The following is a 26014-nucleotide window of genomic DNA, read 5'->3' as shown; positions in this document are numbered from 1 at the left end:
AATCGAATTAAGTCACGCCGTTGGTGCTATTCACAGCACAAACGCCAAGATTGCCCGTCCAGACAAGCACAGTGTTACGCTTCTTGCAAGAAGGGTCAAATACAGTCCGTATATTTGCAGCGGAACAAACATAAGAATTATTCCCATTCACAAAAATCTAGTTCAAACAGTTCAAATGGCTGTAAGCACTATGGGACTTAACATCTGAAGTCATCAGTACCCTAGACTAAGAACTACTTAAACCTAACTATCCTAAGGACATCACACACATCCATGCCCAAGGCAGGATTCGAACCTGCGACAGTAGCAGCAGTGCGGTTCCGGACTGAAGCGCCTAGAACCGCTCGGCCACAGCGGCCGGCAAAAATCTAATCATAAGGCCCATATAACCAGTGCAGTGTAGGCAACGTCTGCTGCAGGTATTAGCAAAACTAGCAAGCAAACAATTTCTTCAGTGATACGCTCGTCCAACAAACTTTTTGTTCATTTGCAACTTAGTGGAAAATATGTGAAATTTCAGTTGGACACGGGAGCCTCTGTTACATTGCTGAAGCGTAACGCGTATGAACTGTTACGTTCCCCATGCCTGTCTAAAAGTAGCACGCAACTGATAGCTTATAATGGACAAGACATTCCCGTTCTCAGAAAATGTACTTTGCCTTCTAAGTATCGTTCGCATACACGAACTGTGACTTTCACTGTGCTATAATCACGCAATTGTGGGAACATGTTTGGCCTTGGTTCGTTTGATTTGTTTGGCTTTCAAATTCAGGGCAATGTGTTGTCAGTGACCGCATTCAGTGATAAAGACAGTGTAGCAGAAAGAATTCCCTGAACTCTTTTCCGAAGGTTTAGGCAACGCTAAAAATTTTATTGCACTTATTGCTTTGAAAGACAATGCTCAGCCTAAATTTTGCAGCGTCAGAACTTTTCCCATTGAATTACGGTACAATGTGGCTGCTGAAATTAAAGAATTGCAAGATAGCGGAGCCCATACAAGCTAGTCAATGGGTAAGTTCACTGGTTTTTCTCACCAAACTTCAGGTCGCATTCGCCTCTGTGTTGACTTAAAGTCTAGAGCCAACCCACAAACTGTGGTTCATATTCATCCCTTGCCACGCCCGAAGATTAGGCGCTGGTCGCTACTTTTCAACAACTGATTTGCGTGACGCATATCTTCAAATACCACTAGATGAAGAATTCAAACTGTGTGTGTTGTAAACACTCATTTAGGCTTGTTTAAATATTTGCGTTTGCCTTTTGGCAGTGCTTCCGCACCCGCCATTTTCCAACGGTATTTGGAACAGCTGACTGCTTAAGTACCAAACTGTTTAAACTATTTGGGCGATATTGTCGTAGCAGGTCTTACATGTGAAGAACACATTGGAAATTCGTGTGCTTTGTGTCGTGTGTTATCTGATTCAGGACTAAAGTGTAGACTGGGCAAAGTGCGATTTTTTTAAACCTGAGTTGCAGTGTCTTGGTCATGTAATACACAGTCAAGATGTACATCCTCTTCAGTCACATTTGTTAACCATACTTGGTCTACCAGTTCCTTGCAATGTCACAGAATTGCAGTCAGTCTTAGGGAAAATGAAGTATTATATTCGATTCATACCGAATGCTGCACAAATCGGACCTCCATTGCATTGCTTGCGTTGCGAGGATGTCCCCTTTGTTTGGACAGATGAGTGCCAAGAAGCTTTTGAAAAGCTTGAAGATTCATTTCTCAGTGATCGATGCTTGGTTCACTTTGATCCTGACAAACCAGTTGTGCTGCAAGTTGAAGCTTCCTCTTACGGAATCGATGCAATGCTTTCGCACAGCTTTGTTGATAAAGACAGGCCTATTGCTTTCGCATCGAATGTGTTGTCCACAGCTCAGTACAACTATTCACAAATAGGGAAAGAGGCATTGGTTATTGTGTATGGTGATACCAAATTCCACCACTATTTGTAAAGCAGAAAATTCTACTTAATAACGGATCACAAGCCACTGCAGTCCTTTTTTCATCCTATGAAGACGGTTCCTGTACAAACTGCCAAAAAATTGCAAAGATGCGCTTTGTTGTTGTCTCAATATCAGTATAAGACTCTGTATAGTCCGACTGCTCAACATGGCAATGTGGACGCACTTTCACATCTTCCATTTGGCCCTGATACAGACTTTGACACTTCTGCTGCATCTTATTGTCACAACGATGCTCATGATTCTGAATTGCTTCAATCATTTCCTCTGAATTATAAGAAAATTGCACAGGCCACGGAAGCTGATTTAGATTTGAACATTTTGCTCCACCCTCCTCAACATCTGGTGCCGAAGGAAGGCCGCAGGTATCGCTTTGCGCCCATGATCTTGTGCTTTTCAGGGTTTTCGGTGGCAGCAGATTGTGAGCGTGAGGCAAGATCCTTCGTCGACTTGGCAAATGCATGTATCTCATTTCAGGCCGAAACAGATTGCAGCGCCGACATCACAATCAAATTCACCAATGTCATGTGCACGGTGATCCTTCTGTTTCTCTTCCCCCAGATTCACATACCCCGAGGACAGCGCGATGCCGGCCGCTGGTGGCCGAGCGATTCTGGCGCTACAGTCTGGAACTGCGCGACCGCTACGGTCGCAGGTTCGAATCCTGCCTCGGGCATGGATGTGTGTGTTGTCCTTAGGTTAGTTAGGTTTAAGTTGTTCTAAGTTCTAGGGAACTTATGACCTCAGCAGTTGAGTCCCATAGTGCTCAGAGCCATTTGAACCATTTGACAGCGCGATCATAGCAGCCACCAGAGGGTGTCATCACGACACTGCAGAACGACCCGATGGAGCCTTCACCTCCTCCGCCCCCTCTCATCCTACGATGGAGCTGGACCTGCCCACTCCGCAGACGCCGACATCTTCTACATCTTGCTATGGGCCTCAGGAGGCGGATGCGTACCCTCCTGGGCATTTCCCAGTGGACGTTTCCAACAGGGCGAAGGCCGGATGGCAGAGTATGACCAGGACTCTGACGTCCCCTGCAGCCACAGCTTCCGGTCCATCAAAGTGTCCACGCTCCTGCCTTCCACACTATCCTCCCCTTGTCGTGCTCCATATACAACGACGGCAAACCAATCGGGAATGAGAAAGAGAAGGCTGTGAGAAGACGTCAGCCAATCGCACGCTGACCGACCTCTCTCCTGGACGACAACGCGACAGCAGCGACCCTCAGGTGAAGAGGACATAAGCGCCGCGTCCTACTGGTGGCGGCCCGCTTCGATAGTAGACTTCGTTAGGAATCTCTATATAGCGCAGACTTATGGCTGTCTGTTCTTCAGAAGACTGATTATTTTGTAAGTCACCCTTTGCTTGCGACACATCTATCAAAGTTAAGTATTGTAATTGTCTTACTGTAATAAAATTCATTAACACGAGTTGTTTGATTGTTTGTCTAGCGAACCGAGTATGCAGGATTCTTAGACACAACAGTAAAAATGTTTACTGTCGTCTGTCTTACCGTATGACATGTGAAGCCAGACACTCAGATCGAGATAGTGCCATGGAAAGGAGCGCTGAACATTGATGGAAAGAAGAGGATATCACATCTGTTACAGACTTTAAAATACCTGGGGAAGAGTTCGAGACTTCTGTAATGGGTGTCAGCTAGACGCTTCTGAATGAGAAGCACTGGTTAGGAAATCCGTTCTGCAAATTCTCATGAAGAGCCTTATAAATCAATATCTTCACTTCCGCACTATTTTTAAGTTCATGCTTTATGCAGCTCCGTCAGACTTATAAACTAATCTTGTCCACTGTCCAGCATCACATAGTATCTCCACCCTCTTTGCCGTCCCATTTCTGATGACGTTTCCATCGACAGAATGGCGTATCCTTATCTTCCTAAATTTTTTGTTATCCTAATGTATCACAGAAGCGGCATGCCCTGTTTCTCACGGATGTGCATTGAGGATGTGGTGATGTTACTTGATATTCACTAGCTTCCAGGCGAATCTAGGATGTCAGATTTGGATAGCTGCAGCTCTGCACATCGAGTCAGTACTCTCGCCATGTGTAGGACCCAGTCAACAAACATGATATCTTCCTGCCTCAAAATATCCTGGCGCTGTTATGTCCTCTATGTGGCAAAAGAAAAATTCCGACATCTACAATCAGGCATTGAAATAAATCCAAGGGCGACAAGTAAAAGTTTTATGCTGGGTCAGCACTCTAATCCGGCTTTTTCAGTTATACTTAAACTCTTGGGCTATCCGAGTATGCTTCCCAGAATATCTCATTCGTCTTGTATATGTGGCTGCGTGTTTGTGAATGGTGTCTGTTCTTTCAGACATCTCTGAAAGAACAGACACCTAACATATATACATTCCGCGTATGCCTCTTGACACCAAATAATAATTTCAGTGCAGATGCACTCTTCGTCCAACCTCTCCTGGGTAGCATGTGAGGCTGTGAGCAGAGAGGGTAATGGGCAGGGGGCGCTATTTGTGTAGTGTACGACATACGGGAATTTGGTTTGGATGAGAAACGTGCTCGGATAGCAGAAGTGCTTAAGGCGGACGCTCACGATAAACGATAAATCCGGGTTAGAGTCCCAGTCCAGTACAAATATTAACTTTTCGCCAGTGGATTTATTTCACTGCCCCTTTGCAGCTGATGTCAGAATTCCTCTTTCGTCGTGTACACACGGCTGCAGGAACATGAATGGTATCTGTTCTTTGTGACATGTCGGAAGGAACAGCTACCACACATATAAATTGCTTTTATCTGCCTGCAGTGGTCGCAAAGAGGCGATACTGTCGCCCAACCAGAGTTTTCATTTATTTACCACCATTATTTCAATCAAAATACAATGTAAGGTCATTAGACTAAAATAACGACAATAGCACTCGTTGGTTCTAGTCTACAGCATGGTACAAATGCATCCAAAAGCACTTCAAGGATCTCTGCTACCATATAACACAATGCGTTTGAGTGTTGATGGTGTTATTATGTGGGATTAAGCGATGACATACAGTGCGATAGTCTCACACCAGCGACTCTCTGCTGAAAATAGCACAGCGAAAGGTGCCTGCCCTCGTGTACCCTTCTGATAAATTACAGGGTTAGATAAATACGATCAGCAAGATCGAAGACCTTTAGTCTTTCAAGAACTTTGGAGTACAGTCGATAGGTAAAGGTCTGGATGGATTCCGATATTGGGTTTGCGAACCTGCACCGACCCGAATATCTACAGATCTGTTTGTAATAATTACTTTATGGGTAAACGGTAAAAGACAAAAGACAGTGTCCATTTAGTAGTTTCTTCTATTTTTGGAGTACAAGCAATTGAAAACAACACTTAACATTTTTAACATATTACCGCTCACTAGGGACAAATGCCGCTACTGGACATTGGCTTGAGTGCGCAGTATCCTGGGAAAAAAGATAGCAGTGCTTTGACATACGCAAGGGCTGCCAATGAGGACGCAGATAACCTTCAGATTTTCCGCTCAAATCCATGTACCTCTTGCTTGCGTCGTATGAACAGCTACTTTACGCCTGAGCCGTTCCTTTTTTCATTAACATTGGTCACTTACGCAATTACCGAAGCGACATTAAGGCTAATCTAGCATACCCCATCCATTGGAATCTTCGCTCCATGGTCTTTCTCCTGTTTGTTCACCTCACACGACATGAACACGTTTTGTAGCCCTTAGCATGAAGATCGTCCAATAAATAACCTTTCCACAATTTTTTTCTCGTGACATAACCATTCTTAAGAGTTAGAATTTGGTGGAAATACCTACATTTCTTTTACATTTAATGTTTGTCTCCTTAGTCTCCGTCACATCCTATGGCCAGAGTTGTGTAAGAGCGTGTGGAAAGGTGCCTGCCTATTCATTGGATCGTTCATTTCCTCGTCACCTATTTCACATTCTTCGAGATCTGTGAGATTTATTTTATAACTATCGCTGAGATGTTGACTTAAACCAGCTTTTGTATCTGCGCACCGATATACTCCGCGTATTCACGTGCAACAGATTAGTCTTGAAAAGGCTATGAATTATTAAATATTTGGAACTACATGGTCCCGTCACAGTAACGTAACCACCACTTGTGGTCGACTTCAACGTGCAGTAACGACTCGCACACGATAAGTTGGTTTGTTGGTTTGGGGAAGGAGACCAGACAGCGAGGTCATCGGTCTCATCGGATTAGGGAAGGACGGGGAAGGAAGTCGGCCGTGCCCTTTGAAAGGAACCATCCCGACATTTGCCTGGAGCGATTTAGGGAAATCACGGAAAACCTAAATCAGGATGGCCGGACGCGGGATTGAACCGTCGTCCTCCCGAATGCGAGTCCAGTGTCTAACCACTGCGCCACCTCGCTCGGTTTACACGATAAGTGGCAGACTTGTAGTGGAGGGTATATAAAGCATGTCGGGGGCACACGGAAAACAGTTGTCGTAATCCGCAAATGGAGCGATTTATCTGACGTTCAAAAGGGTATTATCAGTGGCTTTCGGGCCGATACGGCTAAGTTTGTATACTGTTCCCGTGCCGCCGTGGTTAAAGCATACTGTGCAACTCAGAATGAGGCTATCCAAAACCGGTGCCGAGGCACCTGTGGTGGAACATGGACCATGACAGGTGTGAACGAAGGCTGTAGACATGTGTGCGGTCGAACTGACGTGCAACTGTTCAGCAACTGACAGCCTAGATAAACGTAGGAGCTACCAACAGTGACTCCTCAACGACCATTCAGCGAATGTTGGTGCATAGGGGCCTCTGCAGCAGGCCCTGCACCTGGTTCATGCACCCATGCTGACTGCTGTTCATCGGCAACGAAGACTGGAGTCTGCACGTCAGTACCGCAGCTGGACGTCCACTGAGTGGCGACAGGTGGCCTTCTCAGATGAATCACGTTTTATGCCCCATCGGACAGATGGCCTTTGGCGTGTAAGGCCCTGCAACAGTCGTCGGAAGGGTCCAAGCCGGAGAAGAGAGCAGTATGGCCTGGGGAATGTTTTCGTGGTATTCACTGGAAGATCTCATCGTTCTGGAAAGCACAAAGGATCAACACAAGTATGCATATATCCTTGCGGATATACGCAAACCCCTACATGCAGATTGTCTTTCCTCGGCACGATAGCATCTTCCAGCAGGACAATGCAACGTGTCACACAGCAATGTACGCATGTGATTCAAAGAGCACCAGGATTAGTATTCCATACTCCTCTGGCCACTGAACTCACCGGATTTAAACCCAACTGAAAATCAGTGATACCATCTCGATCGGGCTATTCGCTCCATGGATGCTCAACCGGAAAACATAACGCAGGTGGCCACAACACTGGGGTCGGCATGGCCTCGGCATCCGTCAGTGGCTTCCAGAACCTCACTCACTCTCGACTTGTACGTCTCGCAGCACTCCGCTCTGCAAAAAGTGATTATTCGGGTTTTTGGCAGATGGTCATGTTAAAGTTACTAGACAATGTAATTACTGCATTATCATTTCGCATTATTATATCTTCAATTTTTCCGTGTTATAAATGAAAGAAGTGCAAAGTCTGTTTTGTATGGACGATACATGATTTCTTTTGCGACTATAGACGCTTGGTTTAGTGAAGATTAATTTAGGTAGGATTTTAATCACGTGGTTATAATTTGTGAGCCGCGCGGTTTGAGGCGCCCGTGCCACGGATTACGCAGCCCCTCCCGCCGAAGGTTCGAGTCCTCCCTCTTGTGTGTGTGTGTGTGTGTGTGTGTGTGTGTGTGTGTGTGTGTGTGTGTGTGTGTGTGTGTTTTGTTCTTAGCATAAGTTAGTTTCAGTAGTGTGTAAGTTTAGGGACCGATGACCTTACCAGTTTGGTCCCTTACGAATTGACACACATTTGAACATTTATAATTTGTGTTCATATGTATGAGACATATATTCGTAAATTTATATTCAACAACGTGTGTTTCTTAGTGAATTACCACAGAGATCATTCCTTTTGTTCGTGTTTTACTTAAATGTGCCTCAAGTGGCTCTGAGCACTATAGGACTTAACATCTGAGGTCATCAGTCCCCTAGACTTAGAGCTACTTAAACCTAACTAACCTGAGGACATCACACACATCCATGCCCGAGACAGGATTCTAACCAGTGACCGTAGCAGCAGCGCGGTTCTGACTGAAGCGCCTGGAACCGCTCGGCCACAGCGGCCGGCGTGCTTCAAATACGATGCCACCATTTTGTAGTCGTGATCTTAGACAAAGTGGCAGCTACAGTGAAAGGTTTTCTGATGATTATGTTCACACACTGTGAACCATGATTTGAGGCTAACGATAAAATTAAGTACAATCTCTTTGCATCCTACCCAGTTTCTAGGAACTGAATAAGGGAAGACGATGTGCGTTGATGTGTCGCTGGTGTGTTACGTATGGTAACCCTATGTCACTAAATTATCATCATTTCACGTGCGAAAGATAATGGAGTGCTATTAAATGATTTTTCAGATAGTTAACCTCTGCATTCACTCTGAACTTACGAGTATATGATTGGTGAAAGTGCTACACGCCACAGCTGATCGCTGTGCCACTACTTTAGAGGTGGTTATTCGAGTCGGATAGGGATAGAAAATTTGATGGCAGTTACATATTTCATTTTGCAAATCACCACAATATCAGGGCTTGCGCGCCACTACCCGTACACACCTTCTAATGCAATCGTTGTTAGTAAAAACAGTTTTCATATGCCCATAGCCATTTCATGAAGTACAATCTCTTCTTCTTCAATGTGTGTCCCGCATGTAGGATTCTTAAACGGCTGAAGTAGACAGATGTCCGAAGGCGCTTGGTCGTGGCTGTAGGGTGGATGAGGCAATGATGTCTAATCCAATTTGGTGATGCCTACGCAGGTTCTGGGACTTACGTGAGGGTGTGCATTATCGTGTTGGGGAGAAATTTCTTTTGGGTTCTTATCAGACCGAACAGGTCAGATATGGTTCTTGAATTTCTTCGGAGTGTTTACATGTGCCTCCGAATTAGTGATTATCCCTATGGCAACACTTCCATGAGAATGATGCCATCACTATCCCAAAAGACTCTCATTATTACTTTGCCAGCAGAGGGTGGTGCTACTGCAGTGACTACCTCTGATTTTCAACGCAAAGTGATGCACCCAAGCTTCATGAAACGTAATGGTCCGTGACAGCCTCTCTGTTCGCCTCAAACGGCGCCAACAGTTTTCTTTGAACCTTATGTCTGTTATGAGCGTTCGTCGGACCTATCTTGAGCACTGCGTTCAATACCCAAGAGTCTCAGTGGTTGTACACGCCAATTCAGCGCTCACAGATTGCTGTTGAGCCAATTGTCGACATGTGTTGTGTCGATCTGCACGGATAATGGCATCCGCGCGATTCACCATGTTGGAAGTGTTGGCTGTGACGGGACGCCCCCAACGTGGCCGATCATGGAGCTCAGTTTCCCCACTTCATAACGCTTTAACTCTCTATATCCAGAACCCACAGTACTATTATCTACTGCATCACTGCCAAAAACCACACGCGAACATTAATGAATTTTCAACACGGTTTCTTTCTCCGCAACCAAGAATTCAATTACAGCTGCCGGCCGGTGTGGCAGAGCGGTTCTAGGCGCTTCAGTCTGGAACCGCACGACCACTACGGTCGCAGGTTCGAATCCTGCCTCGGGCATGGATGTGCGTGATGTCCTTAGGTTAGTTAGGTTTAAGTAGTTCTAAGTTCTAGGGGACTGATGACCTCAGAAGTTAAGTCCCATAGTGCTCAGAGCCATTTGGACCGTTTTCAATTTCAGCTGGCTGCTTGTAACAAATGCTTTGCACGAACGCAATTTCGATGAGTCACTACGGCACTGCCACGTGTCGGAATTGTTAGAAATTTAGCAGACGTGCTAAACAAACATCAGACGTGACGCAGCTAAACTTACGTTCTCCTGTAGTTATTAACAGACGTAAAAACTCGTGGCAGTGTTTATTGGACCACCCTCGTACTCTGAGAAGTGTAGCACGTTAACATGCTTTAACATTACGGTGAATAAACGTACATGTGATAAATCAAGTAGCTGGATAATATTTAACAATTTGCAAGATGTGACAACAACTTGTGAAAGTGCTTCATTTGAGTTCCCGATGTTGAGGAAATATTGTGATAAAAAGTCACAGAATCCATTACAGCAATGTAAATACAATTTACGTAAATGTATACAATATGACAGAGGGCGCTGATAACCTCGCCGCTTAATGACCTAAAACACCAATCACATAACAACACAATATGACTGAGTGTGTTGTATTAAATTGTGGTTATGTCTGGTCTATACATTCTTAGTCTATTGAATGTGCAATGAGAGGTCAGCTGATGAAAATTAAGACCAAGTGCAAGCCTACCACCAAACGTTCAGTGTACAGAACGAATAATCAGATGAAACAACATGGTTCCAGAGGCCTTCTCATGTCTATAACAACTATGACGTATGAACGCAGACTGAAGCGACGAATGAAATTTGTACCAAGGCCAGGATTCAGACCCGGGTCTCCTGCTCAATAGGCAGATGCGCTAACCATTACGCCATCCTGGCACAGTGGCTTTGCACAACTGCACAACTGCCATGGCACGCCTCCCTCTTCAACCCAAATTCCCATTTACGCCTCAACCCACTTGGTATTCCCCCTAAACTCGAACATCTCTGCAGAGACTCCCCAACTGTATTGAAATAGCACCATAGTATCGAATGAAAAGGGGAATTTTGTCTAAAACCCATGTATAGGTGCTTTAATCAAATGAAATTATTTGGTTCCAGAGACCTTTCCAAGTCTCTAACATCTATTCTGTATATATACAGACTAAAGCAACGAATAAAAATTTATACCAAGGTCAGGATTCGAACCCAGGTCTCCTACTTACTAGGCAGATACACCAACCACTACGCCACCCTGGCACAGTGGCTTTGCAAAACTGCCCGGACTGCCCAGGCACACCTCCCTCTTCAATCCAAATTGCAATTGATGCCTCAGCTCACTTGGTATTCTCCCTAAACTCGAACGAATGATATTGGTTTACAATATTGTAATGGACTTGTGGATATGGACAGGATATTTCTTGCCCAGGAAATCTGCAGGACTTTCCACGTTCTAACTCCCTGCATAAACTGAGGGTAGCTGTTGAGAAGGCACGATCAGTAAGAAGGTGGAAATCGAGGCTGGTTCCAGAATGAATTTTCACTGTACAGTGAAGTGTGCATTGACCTGCAACTCCCTGGCATATTAAAACAGCTCTCTGACTGAGCTATTCAGGATAGGAGAGAGACACTGGCGGGAGTAATGTTGTGCAGAATGTCATGATTCGTTCTTGCATATTCAGTCGGTATAGCACTTGCTACCGAAAGACGAAGCAACAAGTTTCGATTTCCCGTGCGGATTGGAGAGGCAGGCTGATGTGATTAATCATTTTTCTCATCCTGTAATACTATGATTCCTGACTCATACATCGTTGAAAAGAGAAACAATCTTCAGCATTCTCATTTGAATCCAATATCGTTACTCGATTAGCGTTATTATTGTCAGTGAACACCGAGCTGCAAAGCGCCACAGGTGAGTCACGCACCTTCCTCGCAGACGATGCTGAAGGCGACGAGCGGTACGTCGGCCCAGGGCGGCGCGACGGCGGGGTCAGCAGTGGCAGAGAGCACGCCCTGCGCCCTGGCCAGCAGCCGCTGCGAGGTGACCACCAGGAGAGCGAGCAGCAGCGCCGCCAGCGAGTAGCTGAGCCAGACGCCGCGCGAGAAGGGCCGCGTGTACACGTTGCTCACCGCCGCCAGCGACGGCTCCCGGAACATGAACGCCGGCCTGCACCGGCGACAAAGCCAAGAAATCAGTCTGGGACGTTACTATTTTATTGTGGCTGGGGGTCGATCTAGGCAACACGAAAATGGATACTGTACACATACCCTGAAACTCGGAACTCATTTTATACTCTCCATTGCAAAACGAAATAAGATTCTATAATGAGGCGAGAAAAGTCATGGGGCAGCAAACTCCTTTCTGGCCGAACATGGGGGTTGAACCCCTCTACCATCCTTCACACCTACAAATCCTTAATCTATCCCATCCTCTGTTATGCCAATCCCACCTGGATATTCACCCCCCCCCCCCCCCCAAATTCCATAAGTCACTCCAGATCCTCGAGCACCATGTTCTCCGCCTTGCCTTCCGTATATGCCTCCCGTCCCCCACGCGGATCCTCTACGACCTGATTCCTTTCCCCCATCTGCTCCTTTTCCTCGAATATATCCACGTCCTCTGCACCTCCCGCCGCCTTGATCTCCCTCATCCCCTAGTTGCAACTCTCCTCTCCAAACCCCACCCTCCTCCTCTTCACCCTTTATCTCCTTTCCCAAGATGGCTTCCGTCGACTTCCTGTCCCAGATGCTGCCCTCTCTTCCTCCATTTCTGATCCTCACCTGCCCCTCCCCTCCTCTGTCCTTTTCCCAGGCTCCCTCTCCCCCCCTTCCATCCTATTTTTCCCCGCCTACCCTCTCTCTGCCTCCCTTCTCTCCCCTGAATCCTTTTGCTCTCCCCTCCACTGCCTTTCCCACTCCTTCTCGCATCCGCCCAGCCCCCTCTTTTTACTATGTCCCCCTCCCTCCATCAGCTCCCCCTTTTTTCCTTACCTCTCCTCCCCACTTTTTCCCCTTCATTGGTCCGGGTCCTCCTCCCCCCCCTCAAATCTGCCGCTGTGTCGCCTCTACAGTACTGTTTTAAGTGAGTGTTCAGTGTTGTGCATCCCCTCTCAGTGTTGTGAACAGCCACCATACTGTCGCTAGTTTTGTTTTTATCTCGTGCGAACAGAAACCAGAGTGTCGCCGTGTTTTTTAATTGTAGATGTCTCCTTCCTGTGTGTCTTCATGCGCATCGTCAACGCCGTGTTTTTGTATTTTAAGTTAGGCAAGTTTCCGCCATTTTACTGTTATTAACTAAGTCACCGTTTTATCGCCTTTTTATATTGTTTGTTCTCTCACCATTGCTTGTTTAATTTTTCTTTCGGTTGCAAAGCAGCGTATTAAACTGCTGTCAGCCCGCCCCTCCCCAGGTGGGGGGGGAATCGAAGATCAATAAAAAAAAAAAACATGGGGCAGCGATATGCGCATATAGAGATGGCAGTAGTATTACATACACAGGTTACAAAATCGCATGTGCTGGGAGAGACGTCATTTGTACTCAGGTGATTCATGTGAAAAGTTTGTGACGTGATTATGGCAACACGACGTGAATTACCAGACACTGAACGCGGAATGCTAGTTGGAGCTAGACGAACTGGATATTCTATTTAGAAAATCGTTAGGGAATTCAATATTCCGAGATCCATAGTATAAAGAGTGTGCTGAGAATACCGAACTTCAAACTTCACCTCTTACCATGGACAACGCTGTTGCCGACAGTTTCACTTAACAACCGAGAGCAGCGGCGTTTCTGTAGAGTTGTCAGACAAGAAACACTGCGTAAAATAACCACAGTTATCTGTGAAGTCCTAAATCATCGACTGCACACAGACCAGTGCAGCTTCCCGAAACGGCATCAAGAAGTCGCTCACCCGCGCGCCAATAGAAAGAGCGGGCAATGGCACAACTCGAGGATGTGTCCCCTGTTAACGCTGATTTAACCAGCCACCCATCGCTAGTCGACCCAATTCTGTCACATTAGTGCTGAATAATAAGAAGGCGTTAGTTAGCCTGCGTTCTGCGAGTAGTAATAGAGAGCAAAGTACTTGTATATAGGAGGCAAAGGAAGCACAGAAATCAAGAGAAGTTAAGTTTCTTTTCTTTTTAGAAATAATGTTTTCTAGTAATTAGAAAGTGTTTTGCATTTATGATTCTAGATCCCTGCCAACGGCCATGGCAATTTCTCTCGTTCCTTTCTTGTGTCCATGCTGACTTCCACAGTAGCCGACACAACAAAATAAATGTGATACATATGACGAATGTATCGTATAGAATATTGCCACTTCTGAGGTCGTCACTGTATCGGTTGGACGCTAGGCGACTGGAAACCCGTGGACTGGTCAGGTGAGCCCAGATTTCAGTTGGTAAGAGGTGATGGTAGGGTTCGAGTTTGGCGCAGTCCCCACGAAGCCACAGACCCAAGTCGTCAACAACGCATTGTGCAGATCGGCGGTGACTCCATAATTGAGTGGACTGTGGTTTACATTGAATCGACTAGCTCCTATGGTCCAACTGAACCATCATTGGCTGAAAAGGGTTATGCTCAGCTAGTTGGAGATCATTTGCAGCCATTCATGGGCCTCATGTTCCCAAAGAACGATGGAATTTTTATGGATGACAATGCTCCCTGTCACCGGACCACAGTTACTCGTGATTGGTCTGAAGAACATTCCGGACGATTCGAGCCCATGATTTCGCCACCCAGGTCGTCCAGCATCGATCCCATCGAACATTTACGAGGCATAATCTAGAGGTCAGTTCGTGCACAAAATCCTTCACCTGCAACACTTCCGCAATTATAGGTGGATGTAGAGACAGCATCCCTCAGTATTCGTGCAGGGGACTTCCAACTTGTTGAGTCAATGTCACATCAAGCGGCTGCACTACACCGAGCAAAAGGAGGTCTTACCCGACATTAGGAGGTACCCCACGACTTTTGTCACCTCACTGTATAGTCTCTATTGCAAAACGGAATAAGATTGTCTTTCAGATCAGTTTGTGGAATAACAATACTGTTACTAACAAAGATCTACTTAGTGCTAAGAGTCATCGATTCCGCGTTGCTCTAACGTAATTATACTCCCTGGTTTAATCTGCGAATTTGGAGAGGGAGCTATTTCAAGAACAAGTTATGCAAGATGAGACATCCTCCTTCAGTTCATTACCAGGTCGAATGTATAACTGATGGAATTTAGGTATTCAAAACGCTCACTTTATTTTATAACTGAAAAACACAATGTTAAACATATTTAAATTAGTTACAGTCTACACAGCAAACAGTAGTACAATTCTACTTCAGCAAACCTTAAAATGCTCAATAATATTATCCTTAATTATTTGCATTTGTAAGGGATTGCGTTTGGGATCACTATAACACCAGCATTATGTCATATTTAAGAAAGTACACACCATTTTAGTGAAATTTCTCCTTCAGAAATATCTATAGTTATTTATCCGAAGGAAATCCAAATTTACATGAAATATATTGGATTTGCAAATATGGACAACCATCGACGACATTGAAAATTTGTGCCTGACTGAGACTCGAACCTGGATTTCCCACTTAAAATGGTTTAAATGGCTCTGAGCCCTATGGGACTTAACATCTGCGGACATCAGTTCCCTAGACTTAGAACAACTTGAACCTAACTAACCTAAGGACCTCACACACATCCATGCCCGAGGCAGGATTCGAACCAGCAGCAGCGAGGTTCCGGACTGAAGTGCCTAGAAGCGCTCGGCCAATACGGCCGGGCTTTCTCACTCACCACGTGCGATCGCCTTACCATTAGTCTATGCAAGTATGACTGATGGTTAGACTCAAACTTCCCTATGTCAACAGCCATGTGTGTAAAACCTGCACTGGTACATTCATTATGTATATTCCTGTACAGGTGAGACATTCTAATTAAAAGTCACTTCCCCAGTTTCGGCGGATAAATACGATACTGCAATGCCTGTGCTGTACAGAAATACGATTCAAAGTTTCTTCGGACATACATGAATGGATATTCTTGTCGTCATTTGATCATACAGCTGATGGTTACCCGTATTCGAATATGGATGAGGACACATTTTATGTATTTCTTAACGGCCGTAGTCGCCGCCGTGTCTGTTCCTTTGATCCTGCATGTATGTCCGAAGAAACCTCGCATCGCACTTCTGAACAAAACAGGCAGAGGACTATCGTACATCCAAATTTACTTCTTCATTTATAATTTCAAGTGAAATATTTTTGTTGTTTTTATCTATAGTATTAAGTTCTGCCTATTCCACTTTCCTTGTTATATGCTTTACCACACCGACCATATTCGCTCAGAAAGTTGCAAAGTAGGAACTAGATTACGGCAGATCCAGCCACAGGTGCACACAGATAATATGCATTACAAAACACAACACAGCCATCGCATATTGCGAGGCGGGCCGGCCAGGTGAAGTGTGGAAATAGTTGACAAAGCAACAGCTAAATGGATGAAAGTAGAAGCTTTTCCACACCAGCAACCGCAGAAGTGTTTAGCGTACATCATTGACAGACTGGACACCATGCACACATTCTCGGGACCAACTGGGTGTCTCAGCCACACTGCCGCTGCTTGCAGTGAGCTATGGCAGGGAGCAGGAATAAAGCAATTTGGAAAGCACAAAACAATTTCTCTGACTCCAGCCTCTTCAATGCATATCTTATTTGTAGAATTCAGTATCTGACAATCACCTTTCGATATATGTTAATCAATCATATGCTTGCATTTATTTAACTCTTCCGACTCAACATATTTAACATTTTCTGTTCCATAGACAGCAAGCTTTACTCAATTATTCTTATGCACACATATTTCCAAATAACCTTTCTACTATTTCTTATCTAGAACTGTTTTTAACTTTTCTCTGGTACAGTGATAATCTTTTTGTCGCTAAAAATTACTTTATAAACTTGAAATTCTTTTATTTAGATGTATTTTTGAAATAAAATTTCAATATAATTATCTCTTCTGAAAGAACTGTCATAGTTTAGAAAAATGATCTGTAAGTAAACAAAATGCAGAAACACATGTTTAGCGTTAATTAAAATTCAGAAGAAAAAGATTTCTAAGAACAATTTTTGTTTTTGGAGATGGTTGAAGCATAAGGTGGATAATTTTTTATATAAGCAGTACAGAAAATACTTGCTTCTTTCCTAAGAGAATGTAATAAAACTACATGATATGATTTACACGTAAATTAAGGACTGAATGTGAAGCTCTCCTTATATATATTAGGTGCTTTCCTATCCTATTCTTTTATGCATCACTACTATTAATCATTTTTAAGTACAGAATTTTCATTCTGTAACTTACTAACTCGATATTTTAATGTTAACAGTATTTGACTTAGACATTTCCAATTTTTTCTCCTAAATTTAAATTAATAATTCTCCTATCAACTATTGTCATGCCATTATTGATTATTATTGTATATTTTACACACTATTGTTTTTGAAAAACCAGTAACATTAAAATTTATTGATACATTAATTATACTTTGTGAAAACCGTTCATATTATTAATTGATCATCATAAGGATTAAATATCAACCATTCACCCAAAAATGCTTGTCTGTGGCTATTAATTCTTCTTCAGTTTCTGCTTCAGTTGTGCTTATCATGTAGATAAGAATAAATATTGTCCATCTTCACAAATGAAGATTCGTATTTTTTCAATGAAACGCGTTACATGTGTCCATATCTGCTGTGATTAGTTTCTTACAAAATAAAAGATAATTCTTGAATTACACATATTGTGTAATCAAGAAAACATCTTCCTAGCTTTATGATAATTCCATTTGTATTCAGTTTACTTTCAACAATCAGAGAATTCATAAGAAACCATTTTCTCAGAATAAACAAAGATAACAATCATAAATTTAAGTGATTTCAAAGATTAGTTCACAAACCATCTGAGTAACGTCCAGTGAGTGCGAAAGTAAAGTTTCAGTAATCGATTTGACCAAAAACCCAAAGAAGTTTTGGTCGTAAGGAAATTCAATATTCAGATTGAAATAAACTATTAAATTGCTCGGTGACCATACTAGCGTCGAAACAGAAGATGACAGATGTAATATCAAAATACTGAATTCGGTCTTCCGAAGTTATTTCACAGCAGAAGATCTTAATACAGTTCCTTCTTTCCATCATGACACGATTCTTGAGTATCGATATTTCTCATCAGTCTGGTACCATTACCAAATTGGATTAACAGAAGAGATAGGGATTATCCAAAGAAGAACTATGTGCTCCATCATGGGATCGTTTACTATCCGTGAGATCATTGCGGAGATACTCAACAAACCTCGATAGCAGGCATCAAAAGAGAGGCGCTGTGCATCACAGAGTAAACTGTTGAAATTCCGAGACTGTACGTTCCAGCAAGAGTCGGGTAACATATTACTTTCTCCCACACACATCTCATAAAATGATTGCGACGAGAATATCTCATACATTAGAGCTTACACAGAGGTTTGCAAACAATCGTTCTTCCCATGCTCAATTCGAGAGGAAACGGCTAAATGATGGCATCTAAAATCTTTCACCGCAAAACCGTAAGATGACATAAGGAATATAGATACAGAAGTAGATATGAATGTAGATATTTGCCTTACTTTCTGGAACAGTTTTATCTTTTAATTTTAAACACATGTACTCTACATAGTATATATCGATTATACGAAATTCTTTTAAGAGAAAAATGAGTTACTTATTTAGTTACAGCGTCAACTTTGTATGTAACAGGTTTTTAAAACAAAACAAAACAATTTAAGAAAATCTATCAGAAAATAAAAGAAATGCCTGACAAAAGCTGTTAACAATGTAAGAACGTAAGAAAATTTGATTCATTTCTGAGAACCTGGATAATTCCATGAGATTAGAAGTTGGCGTTCAAGTTATTTCTGTACTAAAATAACTAATTTTGAAAAATTCTAGTTTTATTTCTGTACATGGTAATATACCATCAGTAGGCATATACTTACAGAAATTTTGCAAGGCTCTCTGTCTGGATAAATATTTTACGACATTGCTACTAATAATACATCATCCTACAAGTTATGAGATAAACTGCACCTCATAGTAAGGACGGCTTCCTTTAACTGTAATGAAATTTTCGACGATATTATGATGAAACCAACTCTATGTAGAGAGGTCGTCAGGTTGTTGCACTTGTAAGGCGTAATATCAATCGGGACTCCCCACGAGTTTGGATTTGTAAACCACGTGTCACTTAATTTGGCAGTGTCACTGACAATACACGTTGGGCTTGGTTTTCACTTGTATAAATTCCCATCACACATGTAATGAAAGCATTGTTTTTTAAAGAAATGTCACCCATGATCATTTGCTAAGGCATGAGACATTTAAACTGTGGTTTTGTAAAGATCTCATTCCGTATAGTTAAAAGAAATTCCTTGACGAATCAGTCATCCACAATGAGACACAACTACATCAAAAAGTTCCATCGCTTAAGATCAATCTCAATAATAAATCAAATGTGTTTATCTTCTAGTAGGGTAAAATTTATGCTCACAGCTCTCCAGCCAGATAGTTACTTGTAACGCTGTGGGATGTGTCAGACTGTCAGACAGGACGGAACACTTTTCAAGATTTTCTTGACTGGCAACAAACGCGTCAACCAAGTCTGCGTCAATGACAAAACGTTGAGTTCCACATTCATCGAGTTCTAGTGCTCATTACAGCTGCAGAGCCTGCATGAGAAATTAAAGCCTGCGGAAGCGAAGTGTCAAAAATGTATGTAGGCAAAAAAATAGTCTCCAGTTCATATTTCTCACAGTGGCCTGCCATTTGACTGTTCCTCCAGTAGCAAAAATCTTCCTAATACGCATCGAAATCATGTCAGCGGACTACAATATATTTTAGATGGTAGCTGAATTCTAAATGCAACTCCCCTTTTCTTTCAATAATGCTTTCGTGGAACTTAAAAAAGCGAAAATTATTAAACAAAATTAGCACAAACCATCTAATTACATGTTGCGCGGCTGTTAGTTCAGAATCACTACGAAAAGACGTGAAGAAGGCATCTGGAAGGACCCAACTCGACTAAAGAGAAAGGTTCATCTCTAGCAATAAGCCATATTATTGAATATTTCTGGTATCTCAACTGCAGATTTTTCAGCGCTCATTTAACCTTAGGACTCTATATCTCAAAATGAACAAAAATGGACTTGTACCACTACTGAAATAAGCCCTTCAATTGTAATGTGGCTCACGTCATCACAAGAAGATACACTTTACTTTAGTTGCACGAGACACGGGAAATATCTATGTAGGTATCGATGAACTCCCTCGACTATCGAAAACACCTTCACTATGTACTACTGTCTTGCCAAATTCGACATAAGAATGAGGGTAGACTAGGTGAAACGATGATCAACGAGACATGTCCCCTACTACAGAAGGATGAAGGTTCTTCTAAAAGTTATTAAAAAGTCCAGAAGCATGTGTATCATGTCTGAGATCAGTAACTCTGACAATAAAATTAAAGCAATTTGGAATATTATTGAAAGGGAAACAGGGCAACCAAGAGCACAGGAAGACTTTAGTGCCATAAAACTGAATGACAAGTGTACTAACAAACAATCAGAAATTGAAAATATTTTCAATAATCATTTTTTAAATGTTGTGGAGAAAATAGGATCTAGATCTTCACAAGAAGAGGCAAGGCTACTAATAGAAGAGGCCATACCTGTGCAGTTTGAAACAACTGTTATTCCACCAACCTCTCCCTCTGAAATCAGTAAAATAATAAACTCACTGAAAAGTAAAAGCTCTTACAGAATTGATAGCGTTTCCAGCAAGGTACTTAAAGCTTGTCCACCACAGATAAGTAGGATTCTCAGCCACATATGTAATAGCTCTTTGGAGCAGGATGTTTTCCCTGATAGACTGAAATATGCCATTGTAAAACCATTGCATAAAAAGGGGGATATGTTGGATGTCAACAACTACCACCCAATCTTTCTTCTGACAGCTCTATCAAAAATTTTTGAGAAAGTAATGTATTTAAGAGTAGCCTCCCATATTCGTAAAAATAAAGTACTAACAAAATGTCAGTTTGGTTTTCAGAAAGGCTTTTCAACAGAAAATGCTATATACACTTTCACAGATCAAATATTAAATGCTCTGAATAACCGGACATCACCCATTGGTATTTTTTGTGATCTCTTAAAGGCCTTTGATTGTGTAAATCATGGAATTCTTTTAGATAAGCTAAGTCATTATGGTTTGAGGGGGGCAGTGCACAAATGGTTTAATTCATACTTAACTCGAAGAATGCAGGAAGTTGAAATAAGTGGTTCATGTAATGTTAAAACATCAGCTGATTCCTCAAACTGGGGGACTATCAAGTAGGGGGTCCCACAGGGTTCAGTCTTAGGTCCTTTACTGTTCATGATGTACATTAATGACTCACCATTCCACATTGATGAAGATTCAAAGTTAGTTCTTTTTGCTGATGATACAAGTATAGTAATAACATCCAAAAACCAAGAACTAAGTGATGTAATTGTAAATGATGTTTTTGACAAAATTATTCAGTGGTTCTCAGCAAACGGACTCTCTTTAAATTTTGATAAAACGCAGTATATACAGTTCCATACCGTAAATGGCACAACTCCAGTAATAAATATAGACTTTGAACAGAAGTCTGTAGCTAAGGTAGAATTTTCAAAATTTTTGGGTGTGTGCATTGATGAGAGGTTAAACTGGAAGCAACACATCGATGGTCTGCTGAAACGTCCGAGTTCAGCTACGTATGCTATTATGGTTATTACAAATTTTGGTGATAAGAATCTCAGTAAATTAGCTTACTATGCCTACTTTCATTCACTGCTTTCATATGGCATCATATTCTGGGTAATTCATCGTTGAGTAGAAAAGTATTCATTGCTCAAAAACGTGTAATCAGAATAATTGCTGGAGCCCACCCACAGTCATCCTGCAGACATCTATTTAAGGATCTAGGGAGCCTCACAGTAAACTCACAGCATATATATTCACTTATGAAATTTGTTGTTAATAATCCAGCCCAGTTCAAAAGTAATAGCAGTGTGCATAGCTATAACACCAGGAGAAAGGACGATCTTCACTATGCAGGTTTAAATCTAACTTTGGCACAGAAAGGGGTAAATTATGCTGCCACAAAAGTCTTTGCTCACCTACCAAACAGCATCAAAAGCCTGACAGATAGCCAACTAACATTTAAAAATAAATTAAAATAATTTCTAGATGACAACTTCTTCTACTCATTGGCTGAATTTTTAGATATAAATTAAGGGAAAAAAAAACAAATTAAACATTAGTGTCATGCAATATTTTGTGTAATGTAATATCTTGTACAGATATCGTTTATTAACCTGACACGTTCCACATCATTACGAAGTGTCGTATTCATGATCTATGGGACAAGTATTAATCTAATCTAATCGAATCGAATCTAATCTGACCCGCCCTCTGTCACGGGGCTCTATAAGTCACTGAGTTTGTTCATTCTCAACAACATCGGCAGTGTCAGATCGAGACGAATTTAGAGAGCAGGCGCAATAATGTATTACCAATTGTCAATTCTTTTTAGAGTCGAGTCTTATTCTTTTACTGTCGCCTGAAGGCATTATATTCGGGTCACATCTCTATAATCACACAGTCTTTCACGACGGTTTTGTTCTGTTGAATGTTCTAGGTGTACTTGTCACGTTAATTGTCTATGAATATCGGAACTCTCGATATTATCCACCTTGTCATCGCCAAGAATAAAACTGAATGTCAACGAAATAATGGAATAACTGAAACCAGAGACCACTTTGGCGGTAGCGATGAAAGGTCACTAACAGTGCCTTCCTGCACTATCAATAATACGGAACGTATTCCTCAGCGGAAAAGGGCGTTGTGGATAAGCAGAACCGAAATTTTCCTCTGTTCTGCGCATTAAGTCGATGTGTAAAACTCTGCTCAGTATAGGCGAACTTTTTTTTGTTCATTGTCTTTAAATAACTACAATTTGAAAATTAAAGATTACGTATTGTAATTTTCCCGAAGCTTCACAAACATGTGATAGGTGAGTTCAGCTCAGCAGAAGAAGTAATGGCGTTAATACTAAAAACGCTGCTTGTTAGCTGTAGCATACATTTTAAAGACGACAGCTATTTACGATCTCAATGCCTGATTATTGAAACTTCCGTAAAAGAAGACTTTAAAGCCGGTTGCAGTGCCTACTTTGCATCTTCAAGTTACTTATGCTGCTCTTCCTTCCACTAGCCAATAGGTATCACACTGGATTGATAAAAAGAATGTTCGGTATCCTTTAATGTTAACTGTCACCGAAGAAGGAAAACTTACATCAAAGCACAAAAACAGAAAAAGGCCGTACTGTGGATAACATTAAGAAATTTGAGAAAGAACTAACACTATTGAGAGCAAAAATTCAACCACTAATCACAAAACACACTGAAAAACAAAACCAACAATACTGGCTCATGCTTTATGCAGACAGGGGAAGCGATGACAAAGCAGTTTCGTCACAGTGCTAAACTAATGACTAAAATACACCACATTTCATAAAAACTCTTTATAGACACACAAATTAAATGCCACGTCAAATGCAAGACGAATGCCGTTGGGAGTCGGGAAGTTATAAGGAAAATCTTGTTTTTACGCTCTTTGCCCATGAGACTATACAGGGTGGTGACCGGGCCAAATACCTCACGAAATAAGCGTCAAACGAAAAAAACTACAACGAACGAATCTTGTCTAGCTTGAAGGGGGAAACTAGATGGCGGTAAGGTTGGCCCGCTAGATGGCGCTGCCCTAGGTCAAACGGATATCAACTGCGTTTTTTTAAATAGGAACCCCCAATTTTTATTACATATTCGTGTAGTACGTAAAGTATTATGAATGTTTTAGTTGGACCAGTTTTTTCGCTTTGTGACAGATGGCGCTGTAATAGCCACAAACATATGGCTCACAATTTTAGACGAACAGTTAGTAACAGGTAGGTTTTTTAAATTAAAATACAGAACGTAGGTACGTTTGAACATTTTATTTCGGTTGTTCCAATGTAATAATGTACCTTTGTGAACTTATCATTTCTGAGAACGCATGCTGTTACAGTGTGATTACCTGTAAATAGCACATTAATGCAATAAATGCTCAAAACGATGTCCGTCAACCTCAATGCATTTGGCAATACGTGTAACGACATTCCTCTCAACAGCGAGTAGTTCGCCTTCCGTAAAGTTCGCACGTGGATTGACAATGCGCTGACGCATGTTGCCAGGCGTTTTCGGTGGATCACGATAGCAAATATCATTCAACTTTCCCCACAGAAAGAAATCCGGGGACGTCAGATCCGGTGAACGTGCGGGCCATGGTATGGTGCTTCGACGACCAATCCACCTGTCATGAAATATGCTATTCAATACCGCTTCAACCGCACGCGAGCTCTATGCTGGACATCCATCATGTTGGAAGTACATCGCCGTTCTGTCATGCAGTGAATCACCTTGTAGTAACATCGGTAGAACATTACGTAGGAAATCAGCATACATTGCGCCATTTAGATTTCCATCGATAAAACTGGGGCCAATTTCTGTCCTCCCATAATGCCGCACCATACATTAACCCGCCAAGATAGCTGATGTTTCAATTGTCGCAGCCATCGTTGATTTTCATTTGCCCAATAGTGCATATTATGCCGGTTTACGTTACCGCTGTTGGTGAATGACACATCATCGCTAAATAGAACGCGTACAAAAAATCTGTCATCGTCCAGTCATTTCTCTTGTGCCCAGTGGCAGAACTGTACACGACATTCAAAGTCGTCGCCATCCAATTACTGGTACATAGAAATATGGTACGGGTGCAATCGATGTTGATGTAGCATTCTCAACACCGACGTTTTTGAGATTCCCGATTCTCCCGCAATTTGTCTGCTACTGATGTGAGGATTAGACGCGACAGCAGCTAAAACACCTACTTGGGCATCATCATTTGTTGCAGGTCGTGGTTGACGTTTCACATGTGGCTGAACACTTCCTGTTTCCTTAAATAACATAACTATCAGGCTAACGGTCCGGACACTTGGATGATGTCGTCCAGGATACCGAGTAGCATACATAGCACACGCCCGTTGGGCATTTTGATCACAATAGCCATAGATCAACACGATATCGTCCTTTTCCGCAATTGGTAAACGGTCCATTTTAACACGGGTAATGCATCACGAAACAAATACCGTCCACACTGGCGGAATGTTACGTGATACCACGTACTTATACGTTTGTGACTATTACAGCGCCATGTGTCACAAAGCGAAAAAAGTGGTCCAACTAAAACATTCATATTTCTTCACGTACTGCACGTATATGTAATAAAAAATGGGAGTTCCTATTTTTAAAAACGCAGCTGATATCCGATTGGCCTATGGCAGCGCCATCTAGCGGGCGAACCATAACGCCATCTGGTTCCCCCTTCAAGTTAGACGAGTTTCGTTCTCTGTAGTTTTTTCGTTTGATGCTTATTTCGTGAGATATTTGGCCCGGTCACTATCAATGGACTACCCTGTATATTTATGTAAAAACTAAGAGACATGATCAGAACACCGTTACCAATATTTTCAGCTTTATAACAATGGGTATCTAATTCTTTTCAGTGCCATCTTCTCATTTTGATTAACGTGTGTTGACTAGTGTTACGTTTTTGCATAATTATGCGTAGTTAACCATCTGAAATCACGGTCTTTTCTTATTACTTCATATCAGCAAGAAAAAGATGTTACTCACAACTGTCGACTGTTCATACACAAAATGTGTCTAAGTCAAAGAAAATCCTTATCATTGTTGCATATGCAGCACTATTAACCTCTAGCAGGTTAAAAGTTATCTAATAGAAAATATTGCAGGTGTGTCATTTTCACTCTGGTTATTCATGTGAAAAGTTTCTGACTTGGTTATGGTCGCACGACGGGCAGTAACAAACTTTGAACACGCAGTGGTAGTTGGAGCCAGACGCATGGAACATTCCATTTCGGAAACCATTAGGGAATTCGATATTCCGAGATCTACAGTATCAAGAACATGCTGAGGACATCAAATTTCAGGCATTACCTCTCACCACGGATGACTTCATAAACGAAAACTGGTGTTTGCGTAGAGTTCTCAGTGTTAACACACAAGCAACATTGCGTTAAATAACCACAGAATCAATGCGTGACGTACGAATAACGTCTCCGATAGGACACTGTGGCGAAATTTGGCATTAATGGGCT

General features: G+C 42.2%; 1 protein-coding gene across 1 annotated transcript in view; it reads right to left on the bottom strand.

The window, feature by feature from the left end:
• The window catches only part of LOC126456050 (glutamate receptor U1-like), a 48790-nt gene that overhangs the window by 18143 nt on the left and 4633 nt on the right, over positions 1–26014 (bottom strand). The window contains exon 2 of the mRNA XM_050091805.1: positions 11597–11838. Coding sequence (XP_049947762.1) covers positions 11597–11838 — 242 coding nt within the window. The remainder of the gene's footprint in view (positions 1–11596; positions 11839–26014) is intronic.

This window comes from Schistocerca serialis, chromosome 2 (assembly GCF_023864345.2).
Source record: "Schistocerca serialis cubense isolate TAMUIC-IGC-003099 chromosome 2, iqSchSeri2.2, whole genome shotgun sequence".
In the NCBI taxonomy this organism is placed as follows: domain Eukaryota; kingdom Metazoa; phylum Arthropoda; class Insecta; order Orthoptera; family Acrididae; genus Schistocerca; species Schistocerca serialis.
Note: the sequence above shows the minus strand (reverse complement) of the source record. Positions and strands in the feature narration are given on the sequence as shown.